The sequence below is a fragment of the Ambystoma mexicanum genome, chromosome 9 (assembly GCF_040938575.1).
Source record: "Ambystoma mexicanum isolate Mex_15411 chromosome 9, UKY_AmexF1_1, whole genome shotgun sequence".
Classification (NCBI taxonomy): Eukaryota; Metazoa; Chordata; class Amphibia; order Caudata; family Ambystomatidae; genus Ambystoma; species Ambystoma mexicanum.
Genome location: NC_090931.1, coordinates 1,541,000,353 through 1,541,022,518, shown reverse-complemented (window position 1 = coordinate 1,541,022,518; position 22,166 = coordinate 1,541,000,353). Strand labels below are relative to the sequence as shown.

Sequence of the window (22,166 nt, the reverse complement as noted above, 5' to 3'; positions counted from 1 at the left end):
TCAAACCCAAGTGAGAGCTTTTCTAGGCCTCACTGGATATTACAGGAATTTCATTGAGAACTATGGGACCATAGCTTCTCCACTGAATGTAATCTCCTCTCCCAAATTCCCTAAAAAGGTAAAATGGAATGAGGAGTGCAATCAGGCCTTTGAAAAACTGAAGAGAGCTCTTTGCCAAGCTCCAGTATTAAGAGCTCCTGACTACCACCAACCTTTCATTGTACAAACTGATGCTTCCAATGTAGGTATAGGTGCAGTTCTAAGCCAACTGGATGAGAAGGGTAGGGAGCACCCCATTTGCTTCATCAGTAGGAAACTGAAGGATCCTGAGACAAGGTGGGCAACTATCGAAAGAGAATGCTTTGCTATTGTGTGGGCACTGAAGAAGTTTAGGCCATACTTGTATGGTTCTACTTTTGTTATTCAGACTGACCACCAACCCTTGAGATGGTTAATGCAAATGAAAGGGGAAAATCCAAAACTATTGAGATGGTCAATCTGCCTGCAAGGGTTTGATTTCACCATTGAGCAGAGGTCAGGGTGTCACCATCAAAATGCTGATGGACTCTCTAGGATGTATATCATCGACTAGAGGTATGAGGTTCATCCAGGAGTGGATTAAATCCTCCTGTCCCTTAGTCTGGGGGGGGCGAGTGTTAGGGAGAATTCTCTGTTTAGGCTGAATTTCCCTACCTAGTGAGTCCCCCAGCAGCTTTGCTGGATTTCTGGGGTTTCTTTTTTTCTCCTGCCAAGAGTGAGACTCTTTTACCCTCACTCTTGGACATGTTGAAGTGTGTTTTCTTGGTGAAACCTTGTGTTAAATGGGCTATGGGGTCTTTTACTCCATAGGGCCTCATGTATTTTTGTGATGTGGGTTACACCGCACCCTCTGTGCCGTGACCCAGGGGTGTCCTAGGGACTCCCCAACATAGACTCCATACCCTGGGACTGACTACTGTCTCCCAGGGCATGTAAAGTCACCAAAGACTTTGCTAGTCTTGAATCCTGAACAGAACCAGTACAAACCATCATATTGTGGACGTACTGGCTGGGGCAATTCGATTGCCCCAGGGTCTGTTAGTCGAGGGGGCACGTCTCCGTCCCCCCTGATCAAGTTTTGGCTGGTGGCAGTGGAAACTACTTTTTATATTCGACCGCGAATATTTCCCTATGGGATTTCCCATTGTTTTAGGCTAACACATTTAATTATTTATTTACGGTAGCCTTAAACATACCGCCGGTTTATATATTTATTATTATAACTCCGGTTGGGACTTTTTGCCAAAACTTAATTCTAAAATGGCGTTGGTGTTCGCCTCTGTAACTCTGACCCAAAGTGGAGCCCTTTGTTCCACTTTTGGCGGGCTTCTCCACAGAAGCCCTCCAAAGTGGTGCCACTCTGTCTGGGGTACTTAGGGGGGGTGGAGGGGGATTTAGGCACCCTGGACTGAGTTACCTTGGTAACTCAAGTCGCACTCCGTCCTGATTGGCCCAAGTGGTGAGCCGGCCGGCTCACCACTTAGCATGTTTGAGTGACAGCTAGGCTGGGTGAATGGGGGTTTGCTGCATAAAAGCAGGGCTTTGGGGACTGGGACTTCAGAAGTCGCCACAGGACCAAGAATCCGACGAGGGAAGAGCTGAGCCGACCTGCTTCGACGACACCACCCGGTGGAGCCCTGCTGAACCGTCTCACCACTTTTTCTCGACGACCGAGGAGAACTCTTAACGGAGTGGCTCCTTCCCTTGACTGGTGGGGACAACCAGTTTGCACCTTCTTTTTCGCTTCTCGAGGTACCTCGTGGCCGCCTTGCCCGTGCCAAGCACCCCGGCAACCGGAATACCACACTTTTACCCCTATCCGCGAAAGTCGGTACAACCCTTTAACCGGAGGACTCCGCGGCTGGTTTCTTCCCGGGCAGTGCAACGACCTTCTTCTTCTGCTCTTCAGCGAGAACTTCTTCTCCCCTGACCGACGTCGAGCCTTGCTGCCACTGCCTGGAACAACTGCCACCGCTGGAGGATCCTTTCCGCTTAAGGTACCGTGTTCCGCCTGGCTCCCCTTGCCACCGACTGTACGGGGTAGATTTAGCCCCCGGCTTTCGAACCTGGGAGTGCCTGGAACACCCTGGCTACACTTTCTAAATCACTCTAAACTCTTTCTAACTCTTTGCAAGACTTTGAATCCCTAATAACAGTGTGATCTTGGGCACTTTTTCGCTCCGGCTACTCTAAGAGTGGGCCCTGCTTAGTAACTTTTACTCACCTGTGACTTTGCGCTTCTTTGAGCCTATTGCAAGTGTTCTAGACCTTAGAGTGGTGTGTTTAACCCATTTCTGTTTCTTTTTACCCTTTCCTTGAACCTACTAGAGTGTCATCTAACGTTAAGCGCTCACCTCTGTTTTAATTATGTGGTGTTAACCTAGAGTTGTCTAGATAGGAGTAAGGGTTAAAACTGCTTTCATTTTAACTGTGTTTGAAGTGTTTTTACTATAATTTGGAGAGTGATTTCAACTTATGTGTGTTAATAACTATATACTTTTGAAACCAAGCTCAGGTCAGTGTTTGCTTGTGCTATTGTATTTGAGTACCTATTGTGTATACTTTACATACTGCCTAACTCTTCTTGAGGGGGGTCTGACTGCTCAGCCACAGCTACCAGGTAAATCTGGGTGGTGCGGACTGCTACCAAGTGGGTTTACTGCTATACCTGTAGTCTTAAATCTTTTGCAGTGCTCCCTAAGGGAACTGCACAGGTTTCTGCCTAACAGACCTGCACTACAGGTAATGGTGCAGGATTAGGCCCTGCTGCCTGGTCAGACATGCAATACAGGTAGTGTTCCAGGATTAGGCCCGTTGCTTGAAGCGCTGTCTGATCAGACATGCAGTACAGGTAATGGTCCAGGATTGGGCCCCGCTGCCTGATCAGACATGCACTACAGACCTGATCAGACATGAAATACAGGTAGGGTTCCAGGATTAGGCCCATTCTCTACAGCACTGTCAGATCAGTATTGCACTACAGGTAGTGGTCCAGGATTAGGCCCTCTCCCTGCAGCGCTAACTGATCAGACATGCAGTACAGATTAGGCCCTCTTCCTGTAGCGCTACCTGATCAGACATGCACTAGAGGTAGTGGTGCAGGATTAGGCCTGCTCCCTGATCAGACATGCATTACAGGAAGTGTACAAGGATTAGGCCTGCTCCTTGCAGCGCTGCCTGATCAGACATGCAGTACAGGTTGTGGTCCAGGATTAAGCCCTCTCCCTGCAGATCTGCCTAGTCAGACATGCACTGCTGGTAGTATTTCAGGATTAGGCCCTCTGGCTGCAGCGCTGCCTGATCAGACCTGCACTACAGGTAGTGGTCCAGGATTAGGTCCTCTGGCTGCAGCGCTGCCTGACCAGGCATGCAGTACGGGTAGTGATCCAGGATTAGGCATGATCCTTGCAGTGCTGCCTGATCAGACATGCACTACAGGTAGTGGTCCAGGATTAGGCCCTCTGGCTGGAGCGCTTCCTGATCAGACATGCACTACAGGCCTGATCAGGCATGTAGTACAGGTAGTGGTCCGGGATTAGGCCCTCTCGATGCAGCGCTGTCTTGTCAGACATGCACTACAGGTAGTGGTGCAGGATTAGGCCTGCTGTCTGATCAGACATGCAGTACGGGAAAGTGGTCCAGGATTAGGCCAGCTCCTTGCAGCGCTGCCTGATCAGACATGCAGTACAGGTAGTGGTCCAGGATAAGGCACTCTGGCTGGAGCGCTGCCTGATCAGACATGCAGTACAGGTTGTGGTCCAGGATTAAGCCCTCTCCCTGCAGATCTGCCTAGTCAGACATGCACTGCTGGTAGTATTTCAGGATTAGGCCCTCTGGCTGCAGCGCTGCCTGATCAGACCTGCACTACAGGTAGTGGTCCAGGATTAGGTCCTCTGGCTGCAGCGCTGCCTGACCAGGCATGCAGTACGGGTAGTGATCCAGGATTAGGCATGATCCTTGCAGTGCTGCCTGATCAGACATGCACTACAGGTAGTGGTCCAGGATTAGGCCCTCTGGCTGGAGCGCTTCCTGATCAGACATGCACTACAGGCCTGATCAGGCATGTAGTACAGGTAGTGGTCCGGGATTAGGCCCTCTCGATGCAGCGCTGTCTTGTCAGACATGCACTACAGGTAGTGGTGCAGGATTAGGCCTGCTGTCTGATCAGACATGCAGTACGGGAAAGTGGTCCAGGATTAGGCCAGCTCCTTGCAGCGCTGCCTGATCAGACATGCAGTACAGGTAGTGGTCCAGGATAAGGCACTCTGGCTGGAGCGCTGCCTGATCAGACATGCAGTACAGGTTGTGGTCCAGGATTAGGCCCTCTCGCTGCAGTGCAAACTGATCAGACATGCAGTGCAGGTAGTATTTCAGGATTAGGCACCCTGGCTGCAGCGCTGCCTGGTCAGACATGCAGTACAGGTAGTGGTCCAGGATTAGGCCCTCTCGCTGCAGTGTTGCCTGATCAGACTCAGACATGCAGTACGGGTAGTGGTCCAGGATTAGGCCCACTGCCTGATCAGACATGCAGTACAGGTAGTGGTCCAGGATTAGGCCTGCTACCTGATCAGACATGCAGTACAAGTAGTGGTCCAGGATTAGGCCTTCTACCTGATCAGACATGCAGTACGGGTAATGGTCCAGGATTAGGCCCTCTGGCTGCAGCACTGCCTGGTCAGACATGCAGTACATGTAGTGGTCCAAGATTAGGCCCACTGCCTGATCAGACATGCAGTACGGGTAGTGGTCCAGGATTAGGCCCTCTGGCTGCAGCGCTGCCTGGCCAGACATGGGGCACATGCAGCATGGTTTATGCTCAATCCCTGTTGCTCTGCTGGATGAAAATGCAGCATCAATCCCTGTTGCTCTGCTGGATGAAAGAAGCGTCATGGTTTAGGCTCAATCCCTGTTGCTCTGCTGGATGAAAGAAGCGGCATGGTTTAGGCTCAATCCCTGTTGCTCTGCTGGATGAAAGATGCAGCATCAATCCCTGTTGCTCTGCTGGATGAAAAATGCAGCATGGTTTAGGCTCAATTCCTGTTGCTCTGTTGGATGAAAGCTGCGGCATGGTTTAGGCTCAATCCCTGTTACTCTGCTGAATGAAATATGCAGCATGGTTTAGGCTCAATCCCTGTTGCTCTGCTGGATGAAAGATGCAGCATGGTTTAGGCTCGATCTATGTTGCTCTGCCAGATGAAAGATGCAGCATGGTTTAGGCTCGATCCCTGTTGCTCTGCTGGATGAAAGATGTGCCATGGTTTAGGATCAATCCCTGTTGCTCTGCTGGATGAAAGATGCGGCATGGTTTAGGCTCAATCCCTGTTGCTCTGCTGGATGAAAGATTCGGCATGATTTAGGCTCAATCCCTGTTCCTCTGCTGGATGAAAGATGCGGCATGGTCTTGGCTCAATCCCTGTTGCTCTGCTGAATGAAAGATGCAGCATGGTTTAGGCTCAATTTCTGTTGCTCTGCTGGATGAAAGATGCATCATGGTTTAGGCTCAATCCCTGTTGCTCTGCCGGATGGAAGATGCGGCATGGTTTAGGCTCAATCCCTGTTGCTCTGCTGACTGAAAGATGTGGCATGGTTTAGGCTCAATCCCTATTGTTCTACTGGAGGAAAGATGCTGCATGGTTTAGGCTCAATCCCTATTGCTCTGCTGGATGAAAGATGCGGCATGATTTAGGCTCAATCCCTGTTCCTCTGCTGAATGAAAGATGCGGCATGGTTTAGGCTCAATTCCTGTTGCTCTGCTGGATGAAAGATGCATCATGGTTTAGGCTCAATCCCTGTTGCTCTGCTGAATGAAAGATGCAGCATGGTTTAGGCTCAATTCCTGTTGCTCTGCTGGATGAAAGATGCATCATGGTTTAGGCTCAATCCCTGTTGCTCTGCCAGATGGAAGATGCGGCATGGCTTAGGTTCAATCCCTGTTGCTCTGCTGGATGAAAGATGCATCATGGTTTAGGCTCAATCCCTGTTGCTCTGCCGGATGGAAGATGCGGCATGGTTTAGGCTCAATTCCTGTTTTTCTGCCGGATGAAAGATGTGGCATGGTTTAGCTCAATCCCTGTTGCTCTGCTGAATGAAAGAAAGATGCAGCATGGTTGCAGTGCCTGGGGTAGCTAGAAGACCATTATATGCCCTCACTCCTGTAGCATTTATGTCTGTAATTGGGGGAAATCCCTATGCCTTGTAGATACAGGATCTTTGGGTGAGCAGGTGTGCTCAGGAAGGGATGATACAAAAACTGTGAGACATTGTCAAGCAGTATGAGAGGTCCCTTCAGAATGTATGCATGGAGAGATCGAATATGATATAAGAATGCAATGCATGCCAGAAGGACAGGACAGTAATTTAAGGCAATCTGTCAGTTCTACTCACTTGCAGGTCCCCTGGTCTCTGGTACACGGACCTTGGTGGAATAGGCATTAGCCTCCTCTTTGAAGCTCATCGCGTCGAAGGCTGGGATATCAGCATGCCCTGTAATCACATGGATACATCGTTCCATCAGAAACAGGTACATCAATGCTGTATACTGACATTTGTGATCAGCAAAACACAAAATGTACCTATAGGAATACAGCACCAGTTGCTGATCTTTTTTATGCTCAATTAAACAGGTTGCGTACAAATACGATGTCAATTTTCTAAATAACACATAGAGGGGAAAGTAATTCACTAGACCACAAATTAATATCAATGCAAAATATTCATTTAATTGTTAAACTCTTATGTTCTTTTGCACATGCACTGATGGCACGAGTCAGATACTCAAACACAAGAAGACCTATTTTACACAGCCAATAATTTAAGGACATGAGTGTCTTGGATCCAACAATAGAAGACTGACACACATTCTACCCTAAGCTCGGATTTGACCCATTACACATTTTCTCAGGGTCTGAAACTATTTCAGAAAACAATGTCCACAAATATTGTTTGTTAACAGTTTATACATTCTATGCTAACTGCATGGCCAACGTAGTATCTCATGTCTTAATTAAAAAAGCTAATCCTAAAGCCTCAATTTCGTGATTCATATGGAATACTCCGAAGGGCATAATGCCAGCAGCAACCTCTGGCAAGAGCACGGTACGCTGGCTGCTCCTGCTCCTCGGGCGAAGCACACCGAAGCCTTGGCGGAAACAGCAATTAAAACACTCCCACCAGAATTAGCGCCAGGAGCGTTGGACTAAATAATACAATTTGCAATATCTCCCATGAATCAGAAAATCACAAACTAGGAGTGATTATTTCAGCCTTCCATTCACTTTAACATCTGCATCCTAAAGTCCAAGTGCCTTACCCATGATGCACAGCAAGATAGAACAACGTGTCTGGGGTGTCACTACTGCTCACAGGAGAAAAGCCAGCAGTTGTCAAAATGACCCTTCCCCGTCCAGGCATAGACTGGCCCAGCGGGCATTCGGTTCAGGGTTGAAGCCAAATTGCCATTTGTTTGTCTGTTTTTTTAGTCCAAAGTAGGGGCTGGTTTTGGAGTCTATCAGTTAATCTTAGAAGCATAGGCCAATTTTCACTTGTTGGGCATGCAGCAGGCCCAGAGATGGTTTCATGATTTTCAGGGTGTAGTAAAGTCCTGGCATTATGCAAGCAGTAACACAAATGCCGAGGCACAGCTCAGAGTTCGTCAGAATTGGGTGGTGGTAAGCTTTTCTTTGCAGGCCAGGACTTCCCATTTCCTGTTTGCAGGCTCCTGAGAAGTAGGGCTGGTGACCGGGAGTGGAGGAACAAGCGAGGCAGGTAGTTTGAAGGGCACCTACTCGCGCTGTGAGTGTACGTATGAGTGTATGTGCCTATGACAAGGCTGACGCGTATTCTTGTTGTGAAGGTGTGTTTTGCGTGAGTGTGCGTATGAGTGCACGTGCCTATGGCAAGGCTGACGCGTATTCTTGTTGTGAAGGTGTGTTTTTTAGGGCCATGCTGGCATGTACATTGAGACAGGCTTGATGATTATTCGTTGGGCACAATTAAAATGAAAAAGTGTTACGCAGAGCCAAGCTGGCATGTGTTGTTCTGACATGCCTCATGATGCGTGGACGTTTGTTGTAGGGTGTTCCACTGGCAGCTGCTGGAGATCCTCAAGTGTGCCACTGCAGACTGAATGTGCTGTGGAAAGCACCATTGTATCTCCCTGCGATCGTTATCGCGTGCCAACCCTTGAATGTCACGGTTTATTATACAGTCACTCTCAATTCAGGGAGTTCCTGCCCCACCCCCCAAGCAAAGCAGGGTGGCGCACAACAAAATGCATTATAGATTCAACTTTAGTGAGGCCTCCACTTCTATCCTACCCTACGTCAAAACACCCTCTTTATCATCAACCAGCTAGGAACCAAGCTGCCGTATAGGACAAATATATATTTATTTAGGTTTTTGCAAACAATCATAGGCAATCACAAGAAAACATCAACCACCAAGGCTGTGGCACCACACAATGTAACCAATTGAAATGTCTTGCACCAAGTGACTGATATAGGTTTAAAGGACTTTCAGTTTGCTATAAGACACAGGTAAAATTTTGAAGTTTGCCGTCATAGTTTACATCAGATGTCTTGCAAATTAACCAATAGGAAAAATACAAAACACACAATGATTGCTTAGTTTGGCATAATCCTCCTTTCTCCCCGCAACCCCCACCGTCCAAGCATCAATTAGATATGACCCCTCTGATGTGAAGGCAAGGTACAGGGAGTGGGAATACAACAGAAAATCGTGTTGGGCTTTTCATTTAGGTAAATTGCTATGTTTTGGAATTCTGATTTGGGATGCAAGGGAATAAAGGGGGGATTTTGTTTTGCACCACTCCAATGAAAATGCAAGGCGCTGGGATTCTGGTTTGGACTGAAAGGGAACATTCGTTTTGCACAATTTGTTTTCAAAGAGAATGCAAGGTGTTGGGATTTTCGTTTTGGGGACACTAGCACATTCAATTGAACAGCAGGGTTACCCAATTGCATTTCAGACCTGAGTCATTTACAGTGCACTGGGATAATCCTTTGCCAATTTCACATTTTGACAAAAACCTCACCCCTTGATAAATGACCCTATAGGAATTAATTATTATTATTTATTTGCCTTTATCATTTTTATGATTTTGCAAAGAAGAGAGTTTTTGATGAGCTCCTTTTTCCTTATTGTCTTTATCTTTATCTTATCTTCTCTACTTCTTTCTCCCGAATCTTGCTTTGACTTTCGGTGTTCTGAATTGGTTTCGCTGTATTAGGTCCATTGGATCAGTCTTTGTATTTAGTTAGTCTGTTGAGTTTGTTGGTCTGACTCTTGTTTAGCACATTCTTCCAGGGCAGCCCTTAGAATTTTTGCCGTTGCTATGGACCATGAGGTTTTTGAACCACTCATAAGCCGGGACCACCACACTTCTTCTTCAAACAAAATGAATGGTTTAAGTATCGGTCTTAGGTACGCTCTTCTCCATTTAATAGTCTTTGTGCATTTTAGCAAGAGATGCTTCACTGACTCCATTTTGTTTGGATTTTTACATAGGCGGCAATGGTTTGAAGTGGAAAGCCCCCTGACCGCCCGCACTTCATTAGTCGGCAGTAGGTTCAGCCTGGTCCTTAGGAACGTGAGGCGCAGTGCTTTGTCCGGAAACCTTTTCACGATTTCAGTCGTTGAATGAAGTTTTGTTGCTTGGGGAGGAAGGTGTACCAGTAGTTTGTTTTTTGCGGCGATTGCTTGGGTTTCGATCCAGTCTTCTTGGTCCATTTTCTTTTTGACTTTCGTTGGATTCTGGATCAGTGTATCTTCTGTGCATGCGATGTTTACCAGGCTTTCTCTTAGTTTGGCGACCCATGCTGTCAAAGCCTTGCAGCTCCCTTGATTCATTTCTGATTTTATCATGTTGTAAAGTGGTGGAGATTCAGAGAAAAGCACTTTCCTGAACAGGGACATCTCTCCTGCCTCTTTGACTGCTTTCAACGAGAGAAGGCCCAATTCCCTTCTGACAGCTGCAGTTGAAGTCGAGTTCGGGAATTGCAGAACTTTCCGCCAGAAGTAGCACTCTAATTAAATTATATTTTGAGTTAATTGTGCTAAGGGTATACACACTTTCATCCCCCTCCCACTAATGGTGAGCACCCACCAATGCAAAGGTAAGGGGTAAACAGATTCCAACACAATTCAATGTAACTGGATAGAGCGTTCTTCTATAGAGAATTCATTGAGTTAACTTTTTAGTTCAAAATGGACTGGGTCTACCCAGTTTTGCCCCCCCCCCCCCACCCCTCTTCACTCACTAAGGGAACGGTATTAAGGCAGGTAGCTCATCACACAATTGATAGCTTTGGGATATATCTACTTACATGGGAGATCTCTGTTCTTAGCTCAGGAGGCCCCCCAGATCCTAAGACTATCTTTCAGGCAGGCAGATCACACCTCAAGCCTCTATCCATCAGCCAGGTCTCTCCAGCCACAGTCTTCTCTCAGATAGGGCACACAGATTTCCAAGCAAAGTCCCTGGGTCTCCTTTACTCCCTCCTTCTAGGTAGGCCTTGGTTTAGCTTTGTTCTCCTGGCAAGGTGGTGCCATGATTGATAAGGCAGCTCTCCTGGTCTCTCTCCCTAGTTGTTTTCTTGCAAGTTCCCTCTTAGATTGGAAATTGTCAAGAGATAGGGCTCATGACACCTACATATTATCATAATTCCCATGATACGGATTTGTTACCTCTCTCCCTTCACCTCCCACCAAGACGCCCACTGGCTGCTGATAGGATAGGAGCAGAAGTTGGGAGGTATGGGTTATCATGTGCCACACTTAGATGAAATTCTTAACTTTTAGCTTGAGCCGCATCTAGATAGAATATTAATGTTAGCATGTGCCACACTTAGATGGAATTCTTAACTCTAGCTTCCATCGCATCTAGACAGGATTGTGAATATTAGCATGTGCCACACTTAGATGGAATTCTTAACTCTAGCTTCCATCGCATCTAGACAGGATTGTGAATATTAGCATGTGCCACACTTAGATGGAATTCTTAACTCTAGCTTCCATCGCATCTAGACAGGATTGTGAATATTAGCATGTGCCACACTTAGATGGAATTCTTAACTCTAGCTTCCATCGCATCTAGACAGGATTGTGAATATTAGCATGTGCCACATTTAGATGGAATTCTTAACTCTAGCTTCCATCGCATCTAGACAGGATTGTGAATATTAGCATGTGCCACACTTAGATGGAATTCTTAACTCTAGCTTCCATCGCATCTAGACAGGATTGTGAATATTAGCATGTGCCACACTTAGATGGAATTCTTAACTCTAGCTTCCATCGCATCTAGACAGGATTGTGAATATTAGCATGTGCCACACTTAGATGGAATTCTTAACTCTAGCTTCCATCGCATATAGACAGGATTGTGAATATTAGCATGTGCCACATTTAGATGGAATTCTTAACTCTAGCTTCCGTCGCATCTAGACAGGATTGTGAATATTAGCATGTGCCACACTTAGATGGAATTCTTAACTCTAGCTTCCATCGCATCTAGACAGGATTGTGAATATTAGCATGTGCCACACTTAGATGGAATTCTTAACTCTAGCTTCCGTCGCATCTAGACAGGATTGTGAATATTAGCATGTGCCACATTTAGATGGAATTCTTAACTCTAGCTTCCATCGCATCTAGACAGGATTGTGAATATTAGCATGTGCCACACTTAGATGGAATTCTTAACTCTAGCTTCCATCGCATCTAGACAGGATTGTGAATATTAGCATGTGCCACACTTAGATGGAATTCTTAACTCTAGCTTCCGTCGCATCTAGACAGGATTGTGAATATTAGCATGTGCCACATTTAGATGGAATTCTTAACTCTAGCTTCCGTCGCATCTAGACAGGATTGTGAATATTAGCATGTGCCACACTTAGATGGAATTCTTAACTCTAGCTTCCATCGCATCTAGACAGGATTGTGAATATTAGCATGTGCCACATTTAGATGGAATTCTTAACTCTAGCTTCCGTCACATCTAAACAGGATTAGGAATGTTGTAAATAACAAATCATTATCAATTACTGCCTGCGGTAATTCTGCCAAAATGGCTGTTTGTAGGTGGCAATGAGGCATTTTCACCACCCCACTGCCAAAAGCATAGTTGGCTGGTGCAATAATGCAGCGGTAATGCAGTGTACTGCTGCATTAACGCCAATTTATTGCCGCACCCCCCAACTTATAGTGAGGTCCTTTGGTACGCTGGTGAAAAAGATGTCCGGACTGGGCTTAGTGACACACCCTGGATGGGAGAACTGAAAGAACGTTTAAGAACGAGGTTCAGTTCGCAAAGGAATTCATGTTACTTTGAAGACTGATCGTTGAGGTGCTCAATAAATAGGTGGCAAGAATCTTTGATGGCGTCTGTGCCTTCTGTGGGCACCTTTCAGCCCCCATAAAATAACAATATGAATTATATACACAGCTTTCTTTCGGCCATCACCTCACCACCTCTGTGGTTTGTCTCTTCTTTATCCCTATTGGGATCCTTTGCTAATGGGCAATAATTCACCCATCTGAAGTGAATTAAAGGGACATTCGATGAAGAACCTCCTTTTCACTCTGGCCAGGGAGATTGGTGGCGGTACCACTGAGATGTCTATTGATCAGAATAAACATCTGTGTGTTCAATAATGACTCTCTGGGATTCTTCTTTCCTGCTGCGTATATGCTTCCTGGTTGTTTCCTTCTGGTTCTGGGGCAAAGAGCCAAGTTTTGAGTAGTTTTCTGAATTGAAGATCTTTTGTGTTACGTATGTTTCTTGGTAGCTCATTCCAGGTTATTGGAGCCAGGTGAGAGAACGATATTCCTCCAAATCTTCTTTTGTTGTATGGGTTTGGTTCTAAGCAGATGTCTTGGCTTGATCTGAATTGTCTTGTTGGGCGGTAGACGTTTATTTTCTCTTTTAGGAACCCTGCCCCTGGGCCGTGGATTGCTCTAAGCGTTATGCACATTGATTTGAACTTTATTCGTTGTTTTATTGGTAACCAGTGTAGCATTTTCAGTGCTGGAGTAATGTGTTCTCTTCATAGTAGTTTGTGCAGGAGTCTTGGTGTAGTGTTTTGGATGCGTTGGAGTTTTTCTAAGAGTCGTTCTGGCATTCCTAAGTATAGGTTGTTGCCGTAGTCTACTCTGGATATGAGAGCGATGATGGTGAGTGTTTTGTGGGTGAAAGAGAGGAATCCTTTTTACTGCCCGTAGGAGGAAGAAGGATTTCTCAATTATAGGGTTTACTTGTGGCTATAGCATTAGTTCGTTATATATATAGAGGCGACACTGGGAGCTGTCCCTGACCTTTGACTTTGGATATATATATATATAGTTCTGTTTGTTTGTACTGTGTTAGCCAAGGGTTGAATAGAATGTTGATCCAGAAGAAAACAATGAGTCAATACCTTAATTAGGCTGACAAAGTCATATATTTTGCATATTTGCAAGCGTTCGTGTAATGTCTCCACTTCCTCGGGCCGAGATGAAATGAAGCATTTGGAAAACATCAAAGCATTACAGCTTTCATAGCCCCTCCTGCAGATACCAGTTATCTGTGCCTGGCTGCAACTGATTTGTGGTTTTGCTCAGAAAGGATGTGACAATGCATTACTTACCGTAAAAGCATTTCTGATGGTTGTATCGGCTTAGATTCACATGCTGTGCATAGGTCCGACATCCAGTGGTCACTGCGGAGTATTGCATTTTGTTTTTCGTCGTCGAAAAAGGGCACGTCGACAAGGCGTGTCTGTAACACTATCCCTATAGTGACGTGTGTTGTACCCACAATCCCTCACGCGTCGAGGTCCCTCTGTTTGTATTTTTTCTGCCCTGAGGGAGCCTTCTATACGTGAGTGAGTACAGAAAAGAGAGAGAGATGTAGAAAGATGTCTATGTTCCTTCCATCCGTGCGGGGAGGAAGGGTGGGCGCATGTGAATCTAAGCAGATACAACCATCAGAAATGCTTTTACGGTAAGTAATGCATTGTCTTCTGATGTTTGTTAATCTGCTTAGAATCACATGCTGTGCATAGACTAGCGAGTAGTACCCGGAGTTGGCGGTGGGTTATGAGAAGGAACAGTAGAGAAAAGATGTTTTAATACTGCCTGTCCCACCTGGGAGTCAGATCTAGAGTGTGCATTTAGACAGTAGTGTTTTGTAAAGGTGTGCACAGAACTCCAGGTAGCCACTTTGCAGATGGACTCAAGGGGAACATTTGCAATGAATGCTATGGATGCCCCAGTGCCTAGAGTAGAATGTGCTCTTGGCTTAAAGGGTAGTTCTCTCTTAGCAAGAGTGTAACAGAGGGTGATGCATTGAACAATCCATCTAAATATAGTGGACTTTGAGACTGCATCTCCTTCTCTTCCTGCTGCCATCGAGACAAAGAACTGATTAGTCTTTCTCAGTGGCCTGGTTCTTTCCATGTAGAACATGACAGCTCTGCGTACATCCAGTGTATGCAGACTTCTTTCTCCCAAGTTGGAAGGGTTTTGAAAGAACGTTGGTAGTTCTATTGACTGGTTTACGTGGAACTTCGAGATGAATTTCGGTGCAAACCTAGGGTGTGTGCGTAGAACCACCTTATCCTTGTGAACTGTTACGAAGGGGTCTAGAACAGAGAGAGCCTGTAGTTCACTTACTCTCCTAATGGAGGTGATAGCTATTAGAAAAGCAGTCTTAAGAGTGAGGTCCTTAAGAGTTGCCTTGTGCATGGGCTCAAAAGGCGAGCCCATGAGTTTGGTAAGTACCACATTTAGGTCCCATCCGGGAGCTGGGTTAGCTATCAGAGGGTGTATTCTTTTTACCCCCTCCATGAAGGCTTTGATAACTGGGATCTTCCACCACGACACTTTAAGTTGGGAAGTGGTGTATGCAGAAAGTGCCGCTAGGTGGACTTTAATGGAATTGAACACTAAACCTGGGTCAGGTACAGAACAATATGTGTGGGAGAGCAGTCAACTGGGTTGATGCTCCTTCCTCTTTACCAGATGAGAAATCTCTTCCACTTGCCAGAATAGCAGTGGCGAGTATTAGGTTTTCTGGCTTCCCAGAGGATGTCCATACATCTCTGCGGGAGTTGTAGATGTCCAAATTCTATGATCTCAGGAGCCAGGCTGCCAAGTTCATGTTCTGAGGGCATGGATGCAGTGTCCTGCCCTTGTCTTGTGACAGCATGTTGTACGAGCAGGGAAGTTTCACTGGGGGAGATAGAGACATCTCCATCAGGTGAGCAAACCATGGTTGCCGGGCCCACATTGGGGACACTAGTATCATGGTAACTTGTTCCTGGTGCATTTTGTGTACAACCTTGTTGAGAAGGGGAGTCGGGGGAAAAGCGTAAACAAATTTCCCTGACCATTGAATCGACAGACCGTTCCCCTTGGACTGGTTCTGGGGGTACCTGGAGACGTAACTTTGGCATTGTGAGTTCTCCAGAGTTGCGAACAGGTCTATTTCGGGGAATCCCCATTGTGTGAAGACGTCGAGAACGATGTCTTTGTGCAACTGCCATTTGTACTCTGCGGGCAGAGGAAAGTCTCTGCTGAGTTCGTCTGCTAGCAGATTGAGTTTCCCTGGTACATGTTGCGACAGTAGGAACATGTTGAGTTTGAGAGCCCACTTCCATATATTCTGGGACAGCTTGGACAGACCGCTTGCTTGTTGATGTAGTACATGGCTGTGGTGCTGTCTGTAAGGACCATCACTGTCTTCCATTGTAGGTGTTCTTGAAGGCTTTTAGTGCCTTGAACACCGCCAGTAGCTCCAGTAGGTTTATGTGCTTGGATGCTACGCTTGGAGTTCACACTCCGTGAGCAGTCTGATGGGATAGGTGAGCCCCCCATCCTGTGAGGGATGCGTCTGTGGTTAGAGTGGCCTCCACTGCGGGTGTGGCAAAAGGTTTCCCTGTTACCAGGTTTTCCTTTGTCCACCACCGCAGCGAGAGAACTAAGGCCTGCGAGACCACCACTAGATCGTCCCATTGTCCGGCTGGCCTGACACCACTGGCTGTTGAGCCACTCTTGCATTGGACGCATGCGCAGTCGCGCGTGAGGTACCAAATAAATACACAACGCCATCATACCTAGCAAGCGCATTGCTTTGCGCAACGTCACCACTCGACCTGCCACATATTGGGGGATCTGAAACAGCATGTTCTGGACCCTCTCGTTGGAGGGGAAGACGAGGCCGTCCTTTGTTCGAATTAGAGCCCCTAGGAATTGTTTGACTTGGCTGGGGTCTAAGCTGGACTTCTCGTTGATGTAGAAGCCCAGTTTGAACAAAAGGTCTACAGTCTTTTTGGTGTTTGAGAAGCATGTCTCGTAAGAGTCCCCTGTTATGAGCCAGTCGTCGAGGTAAGGGTATACTGGGATGGATAACCTGCGCAGGTGGGCCGCTGCCACTGCCAGTACTTTCGTGAATACCCTTGGTGCAGATGCTATGCCGAAGGGTAGCACTCTGAACTGGTAGTGTTTGCCCTCTATCATGAACCTGAGGTATTTTCTGTGCGCTGGCAACATTAAAATATGAAAGTATGCATCTTTCATGTCCAGTGTTGTCATGTAATCTCCCTGAGATAACAGTGGGATCACTTCCTGCAAAGTCATCATACGAAACCTTTGGGATTTGACAAACTTGTTCGCTGGGCGCAGATCTAATACAGGGCACATGGTTAGATCCTTTTTGGGTACAAGGAAGTACACTGAATAAATACCCTTTGTTACCTGAGATAGAGGCACGACCTCTATAGCTCCTTTTTGCAGCAGTTGGTCCACTTCTTGTAGAAGGATGGCCAGGTGTTCTGGTGTCATGCGTCGTCCCCTCTGGGGTTTGTATGTTGGGGAACTGTTGAACTCTATACAGTAGCCGCGGGCTACGGTGGATAGTACCCAGCGTTCTGATGTTGTTCCCTCCCATGCTGGAAGAAAGGATGTTAACCGGCCCCCGACCGGCGATGCATGGGAGAGAACACGAATCTTCGCGTCACTTAGTGTTATTGGTGGCTTGGGAGCCTCTAGGGGTGGAACCCCGGCCTCTCCCCTTGCCACAGCGTTGACCTCTCTGGTTGTACTGGCCAGTATTACTTTGGTAGTTGTTGGCAGAATATTGACTCTGTTGATTTTGTTGTTGTCGTTGTCCACGAAAAGAACGCTTGTTGCCAAATCCCCGCCTGTTAGGGGGCTTTGAGATTTGGTCCAAGGTCTTTATGGTGTCAAATTCTTTCTTTGCATTCTCTAATGCGTCGTCCACTGCCCTTCCAAAGAGGCTAGCCTCTTCAATAGGCTTGTTAATGAGCGCCGCTTGCGTTTCCGCCTTAAATCCGGAATTGCAAAGCCAGACGTGGCGCTTTAGCAAAATTCCTTGTACCAAAGAGCGGCCAGCAGTTTCCGCTGCATCGAGGGTATTCTTAACGATGCATTGGTTGACCAGAGACCCTTCATTAGCTGCAGCCAGCAATCTACTCTTCAGGGGTTCAGGGACTTCTTCGATGTCTTGTTTAAGCTTCCCCCATTGCGCATCCGCATAGCTGGCCAGCAATGTGTTATTATTGGCAATTCTAGTTGAGAATGCTGCCGAGGTGGTAATTCTCTTGGCTAGGGCATAAAGCTTTTTCCCCTCTTTATCCGGGGGTGCTTCGCTGGTAGAGAGCGGAACCCCGGCCCTTTTCCTAGTGTTAGTAACCACTAAGGAATCCGGGATTGAGTGACCCCTAATATATAATGGGTCTGATTGAGAGGGTGCGAACAATTTTTCGATTCTAGGATTAACCCCTCTCACTAGTGCAGGGGTGGCCAGTGACGGGTTGATTCGTCTCTTCACGGTGGCGAGTAATGGGATAGTTTGGCTGGCGGGAGGCTGTTCCTTGATAATTTTTTCAACAAAGTCAATGTCTGGGGTGACCTCCCTAGTTGCAAGCTCGAAATGTGCTGCTGCCTTCCTCAGCAGCGCATTAACGGTGGGCTGATCGTCAACTGGCGAAGGGTTCCTGACTGGTGTGGTCTGAGGAGACCTGATGTCTATAATGTCTGGCTCCATAGACCCTGATGGTGACTGCCAGGGATTTGGGTCACCCTCAACTGGGTCTTCTTCGTACCCTTCCTCACTTATATTAGTGTCCTCATGGAAGACTTCTTCCTCTTGTTGATCTTCATCAATAAAGGACTCCTCCTGGAAGTGAGTGTCCTCTTCGGTGAGGTCGTAAGAGGTCATATCCTCCTGAAGGGGGTTGTAGAACAACTTCAGGTATTTAGCCCTTGGACTCTCGAAGAGTACCTCCCTAGGTCTTTTAGGTGTTCTATCTTCTGTAATGGACATGAATCTGTCCAACTTGTCCATACAGGTCTGGAACCTTTCAAGGGTCCACTGAGGCCGGCCAGGGCGTTCTGGGAATGAAAAGGGAGTTTCTTCCTCCTGTATTCGTCTTGTTCTGTCCCATAATGCGAAGAAAGCGAACCCTCGCCTTCGGAGAAGCCTTCTAGCTGGCTAGGGCTTTCCGTCGGCAGCGGGAGCTGTCCTGACTCGTTTTCGGCGTATCTTTGGTCTTGTGCGCGGTCTTCGGCGTCTCACTTGCCGTACGTGACTGGCCGTCCTTAGATGAAATGCGCGCGAGGCTTTCGGCGATCAGCTTCCCTTCCGAGGGATTGGTCGCCGTCGCGCTATGCCGCGTCGAGTCCTTGCTCGTCGAGTCCTTGCTGGAGACGTGAGCGCTCTTACGAGGCACGTCGCCGGAGGTTTTGGTGTAAGCGCCCTTATCTTTAGAATGCCCAGTTGCCTGTCGCGGAGGCTGTGGCGGGGAGGGCTGACAACCCTTACGGTCGGCGGAAGGTGCCGGTGGGCCCGACGCTCCCGTTGGCACTGTGGCTGCCTTCGTCTTCGACGAATGCGTGCCGGGGGGTATGTGTTTAGATGCCTTTGCGTGTGCGTCCTTGTCGCCGGGGTGTTCACCCCCATAAGCTGGGCTTGTCGGGGCCGGGGACGGACGACGAGGAGTGAGAACGCTCCTTTGAGAGCTCTACAACCTCCGCTATGGAGGCCGTGTAGTCACCGTCCTCATCACATTCGGCGGCGGCAGCAGTGGGCGAGGAGTCAGACCTCGACATAGCGTAGGCCGCCCACCTTTTGACCCTGCGGTCTTTTAGGCTTTAGTAATTTACAGGCCGCACAGCCGTCCTCTTTGTGATCAAGGGGTAAGCAATGGTTGCACCGTTTGTGCTCATCTTTCCAGGTATATTTACCCTTGCAAATCGGGCAAAACCTAAATGGCGTCCTCTCCATAGCTGAGGGCAAGAAGTGTGACTACGACCTCGAAAGAGAGGGAGGGGAAAGAGAAAGGCATTCTCAAAGAGAAGGAAAGACCACACAACCCCACTCTCCCTACTGTGTAAGGCCGGCGAGGCCAGGCCACGTGTTCGACAGCGCCGAGGGATCCTCTCCGCTCGTCCTTCCGTCGAAGATCTTGCTCGGCGGAGAAAACGCGATGCGTCGAGGGAGGGATCTATGTTCTAATATTAACAACAAACGACCAAAGGTCGAAGAAAACTATTTTGCAATGTCTCATTAGGAGCTCCGCATAGAGGCGACCAGAAACTGGGTGGAAAAAAACAATCTGAGGGACCTCGACGCGTGAGGGATTGTGGGTACAACGCACGTCACTATAGGGATAGTGTTACAGACACGCCTTGTCGACGTCCCCTTTTTCGACGACGAAAAACAAAATGCAATACTCCGCAGTGACCACTGGATGTCGGACCTATGCACAGCATGTGATTCTAAGCAGATTAACAAACATCAGAAATATATTTATCTCTTTGTCTTGTGTACATTATTTAAATAGTTTAATAAGACATCACCACTGGAACTTCATATGTGACCAGTTTTTATTTTCTCTCTGCTTATAACACTTTAGAAAAGAGTATAATCGAAATATCTAAATGTTCGTCTTTACATGGCCACCACCCACGCTTCTGTGTTTACAAAGCCAAACCACGCCTGCATCTCAACTCCTGGTTCACTCCTGAACTAAAAACTCTGTGTCAGATTCTCACATTGTGTACCTCACTTTGACAAGGTTCTTAGGAGAATAGGGTATGTCAAATACCATTCCAGGAAAGTTAGAAAGGGAAGGTGGTTGAAATATTAAATAAATTCTGTTTTGTGAATAGAGCATTTCTTTTAGTTTGTTCTATTTCCCTTAACTAACTTTCAATTAGAAATATTAAATGCCCCCAAGCCAAGATGGTGGAACATTTTCACAACAGTGATTGGTTCAGTTCACAGCATGCAGCATTGTGATGTCATTAGAATGTTAATAACAATTCTCAACTGCCTTTCATTAAAGTATGCTTCAGAGTAGGTCACATATTGGTTAGCTCCAGTAAAATTCATTTAAAGTTTCATTTTTAAGGAGAGTAAAATCCTTTTAAGAGTTCCAATAATATAGTAGTAATTGTAGTTAAGTAACAGGAGAAGTCTGCAGAAGAAGAATTCCAGTGAGATTCAGTTGCTGAGCCAGAGAAGAGTCAAGTTCCATGAACATTGATAAGCTAAGTGGACTTCTGAATTTTTAAGTGAAGACTCAAATAATTTTGAAAAGTTAATTATTTAAACACTTTCAATTGAGCATTTCGTTTTTTGAACAATAGAATCCTTATATTATTTATTAAGAAATAGTCAAGGAATCTTTAATGAACAATATATTAAGAAGGTTCAGCAATTCATTTTTGTGTACATTTTATCTTTTCTTTAATACTAATAAGGCGCGCGGTTCGTATTGTCGTGTTTAAAACATTTAACCTAATTCTTAATATATATTTAACTAACTTCAGGTTTGTTTGGTTTTCGAGCCTGCGTCGCGTATTTCAGTGGATTTGCAAGCGCGCTTTAGAGGAACGGACCTAACGACGTCGCGCGTGCGTCGCGGCCATTTTGGATTTTCATTGTTTTCCTCATTTTTTATTTGTTGCTCGTAACGGAAGAGAAATCTATTTAAGGACAGCGTTTTGCAGCCTGATTACGCAGCGTTTTGCGAGCAATTGTTTTTTAAGAGAGTATTCAGAAGAAATACATGTGTAGCAAGAGACATTTATTGAAAAGCACTCCGTATGTGAAATTGGAGTATAAAAAGTTTACAGCTGAATATTTTACAAAGATTCTTCAGAATACAAAAGGTAATTATCTACACATATTTATAGAGTATATGATTCCTAGAGCATACGGCAAAAGGTATAATAGACAATAGTAACAACAATATTTTTTGGGTATATTTTATTAAAAGAGATCAAGAGAGCAGAAAGACAAATAGAAGAGATATCGCTAAGAGTATCTACAGTCAACATACATCTTCCTGAGGCAGCCTATTGGCAAATCAAGCTTAGGCAACAGGTAAATGTAAATGGAGAAAATATAATCTAGAGAGTAGTCAGTAGTGATTAGAAGATTGATTTATTTAAAGTTGTATTTCCTTTTTAGGAACATCCCATCTCAGTCAAAACTTTCTGAGAAGACGGTCTGAAGTACCTGCAGTGGGAGTTCTTGTCTTTTGTTATTTTCTCCATTCCCCTTTCCCCTTGGGTTTGCCTGGCCAATAGTTTTAAAGAAGCAGGATTGTTGAGCAGGCAAGCTTAGGGGGCTAGGTGGGCCAGCTTCACTCCTGCAGGTTCCCACTACTTCAGTTTCCTGACACTCTGCACAAAAACAAAAGACAAGCTGAATCGGCGTGGAAACAGTCTCTTTCCGCTAATAACAAAACATCCTATTCCCTAGCCTTCAATATCTACAAGTCAGCTATCATCCAAACAAAAAAAAACATGTACAATGAGAGAATATGCAATGCCAAATCCAACACCAAAGAGCTCTTTAATATCCTGAGAGATCTCGTGTCCCCATCTCCCATCCCAGACACATGTACCAAAGACATCTCTTGGTGCACCAACATACAAGAAGCACTCCTTGGCAAAATTGCTATGTTACAAGCCAAAAATGAGACGAAGAAATTAAGTCTCACCTTCACTGACAACCCCATCTCCCCCACCCACACCTTACGATCGGATGATAACAACCTATTCAAATTCTCCACCATCACTACCAAAGAGGTTGA

General features: G+C 46.3%; 1 protein-coding gene across 3 annotated transcripts in view; it reads right to left on the bottom strand.

Moving 5' to 3' along the window:
- The window catches only part of LOC138489479 (zinc finger protein 154-like), a 518,474-nt gene that overhangs the window by 138,754 nt on the left and 357,554 nt on the right, over positions 1-22,166 (bottom strand). For all 3 annotated transcript variants that reach the window (XM_069617216.1, XM_069617215.1, XM_069617217.1), the window contains one exon: positions 6,424-6,522. In XM_069617216.1, the coding sequence (XP_069473317.1) occupies positions 6,424-6,522 (99 nt within the window). The remainder of the gene's footprint in view (positions 1-6,423; positions 6,523-22,166) is intronic.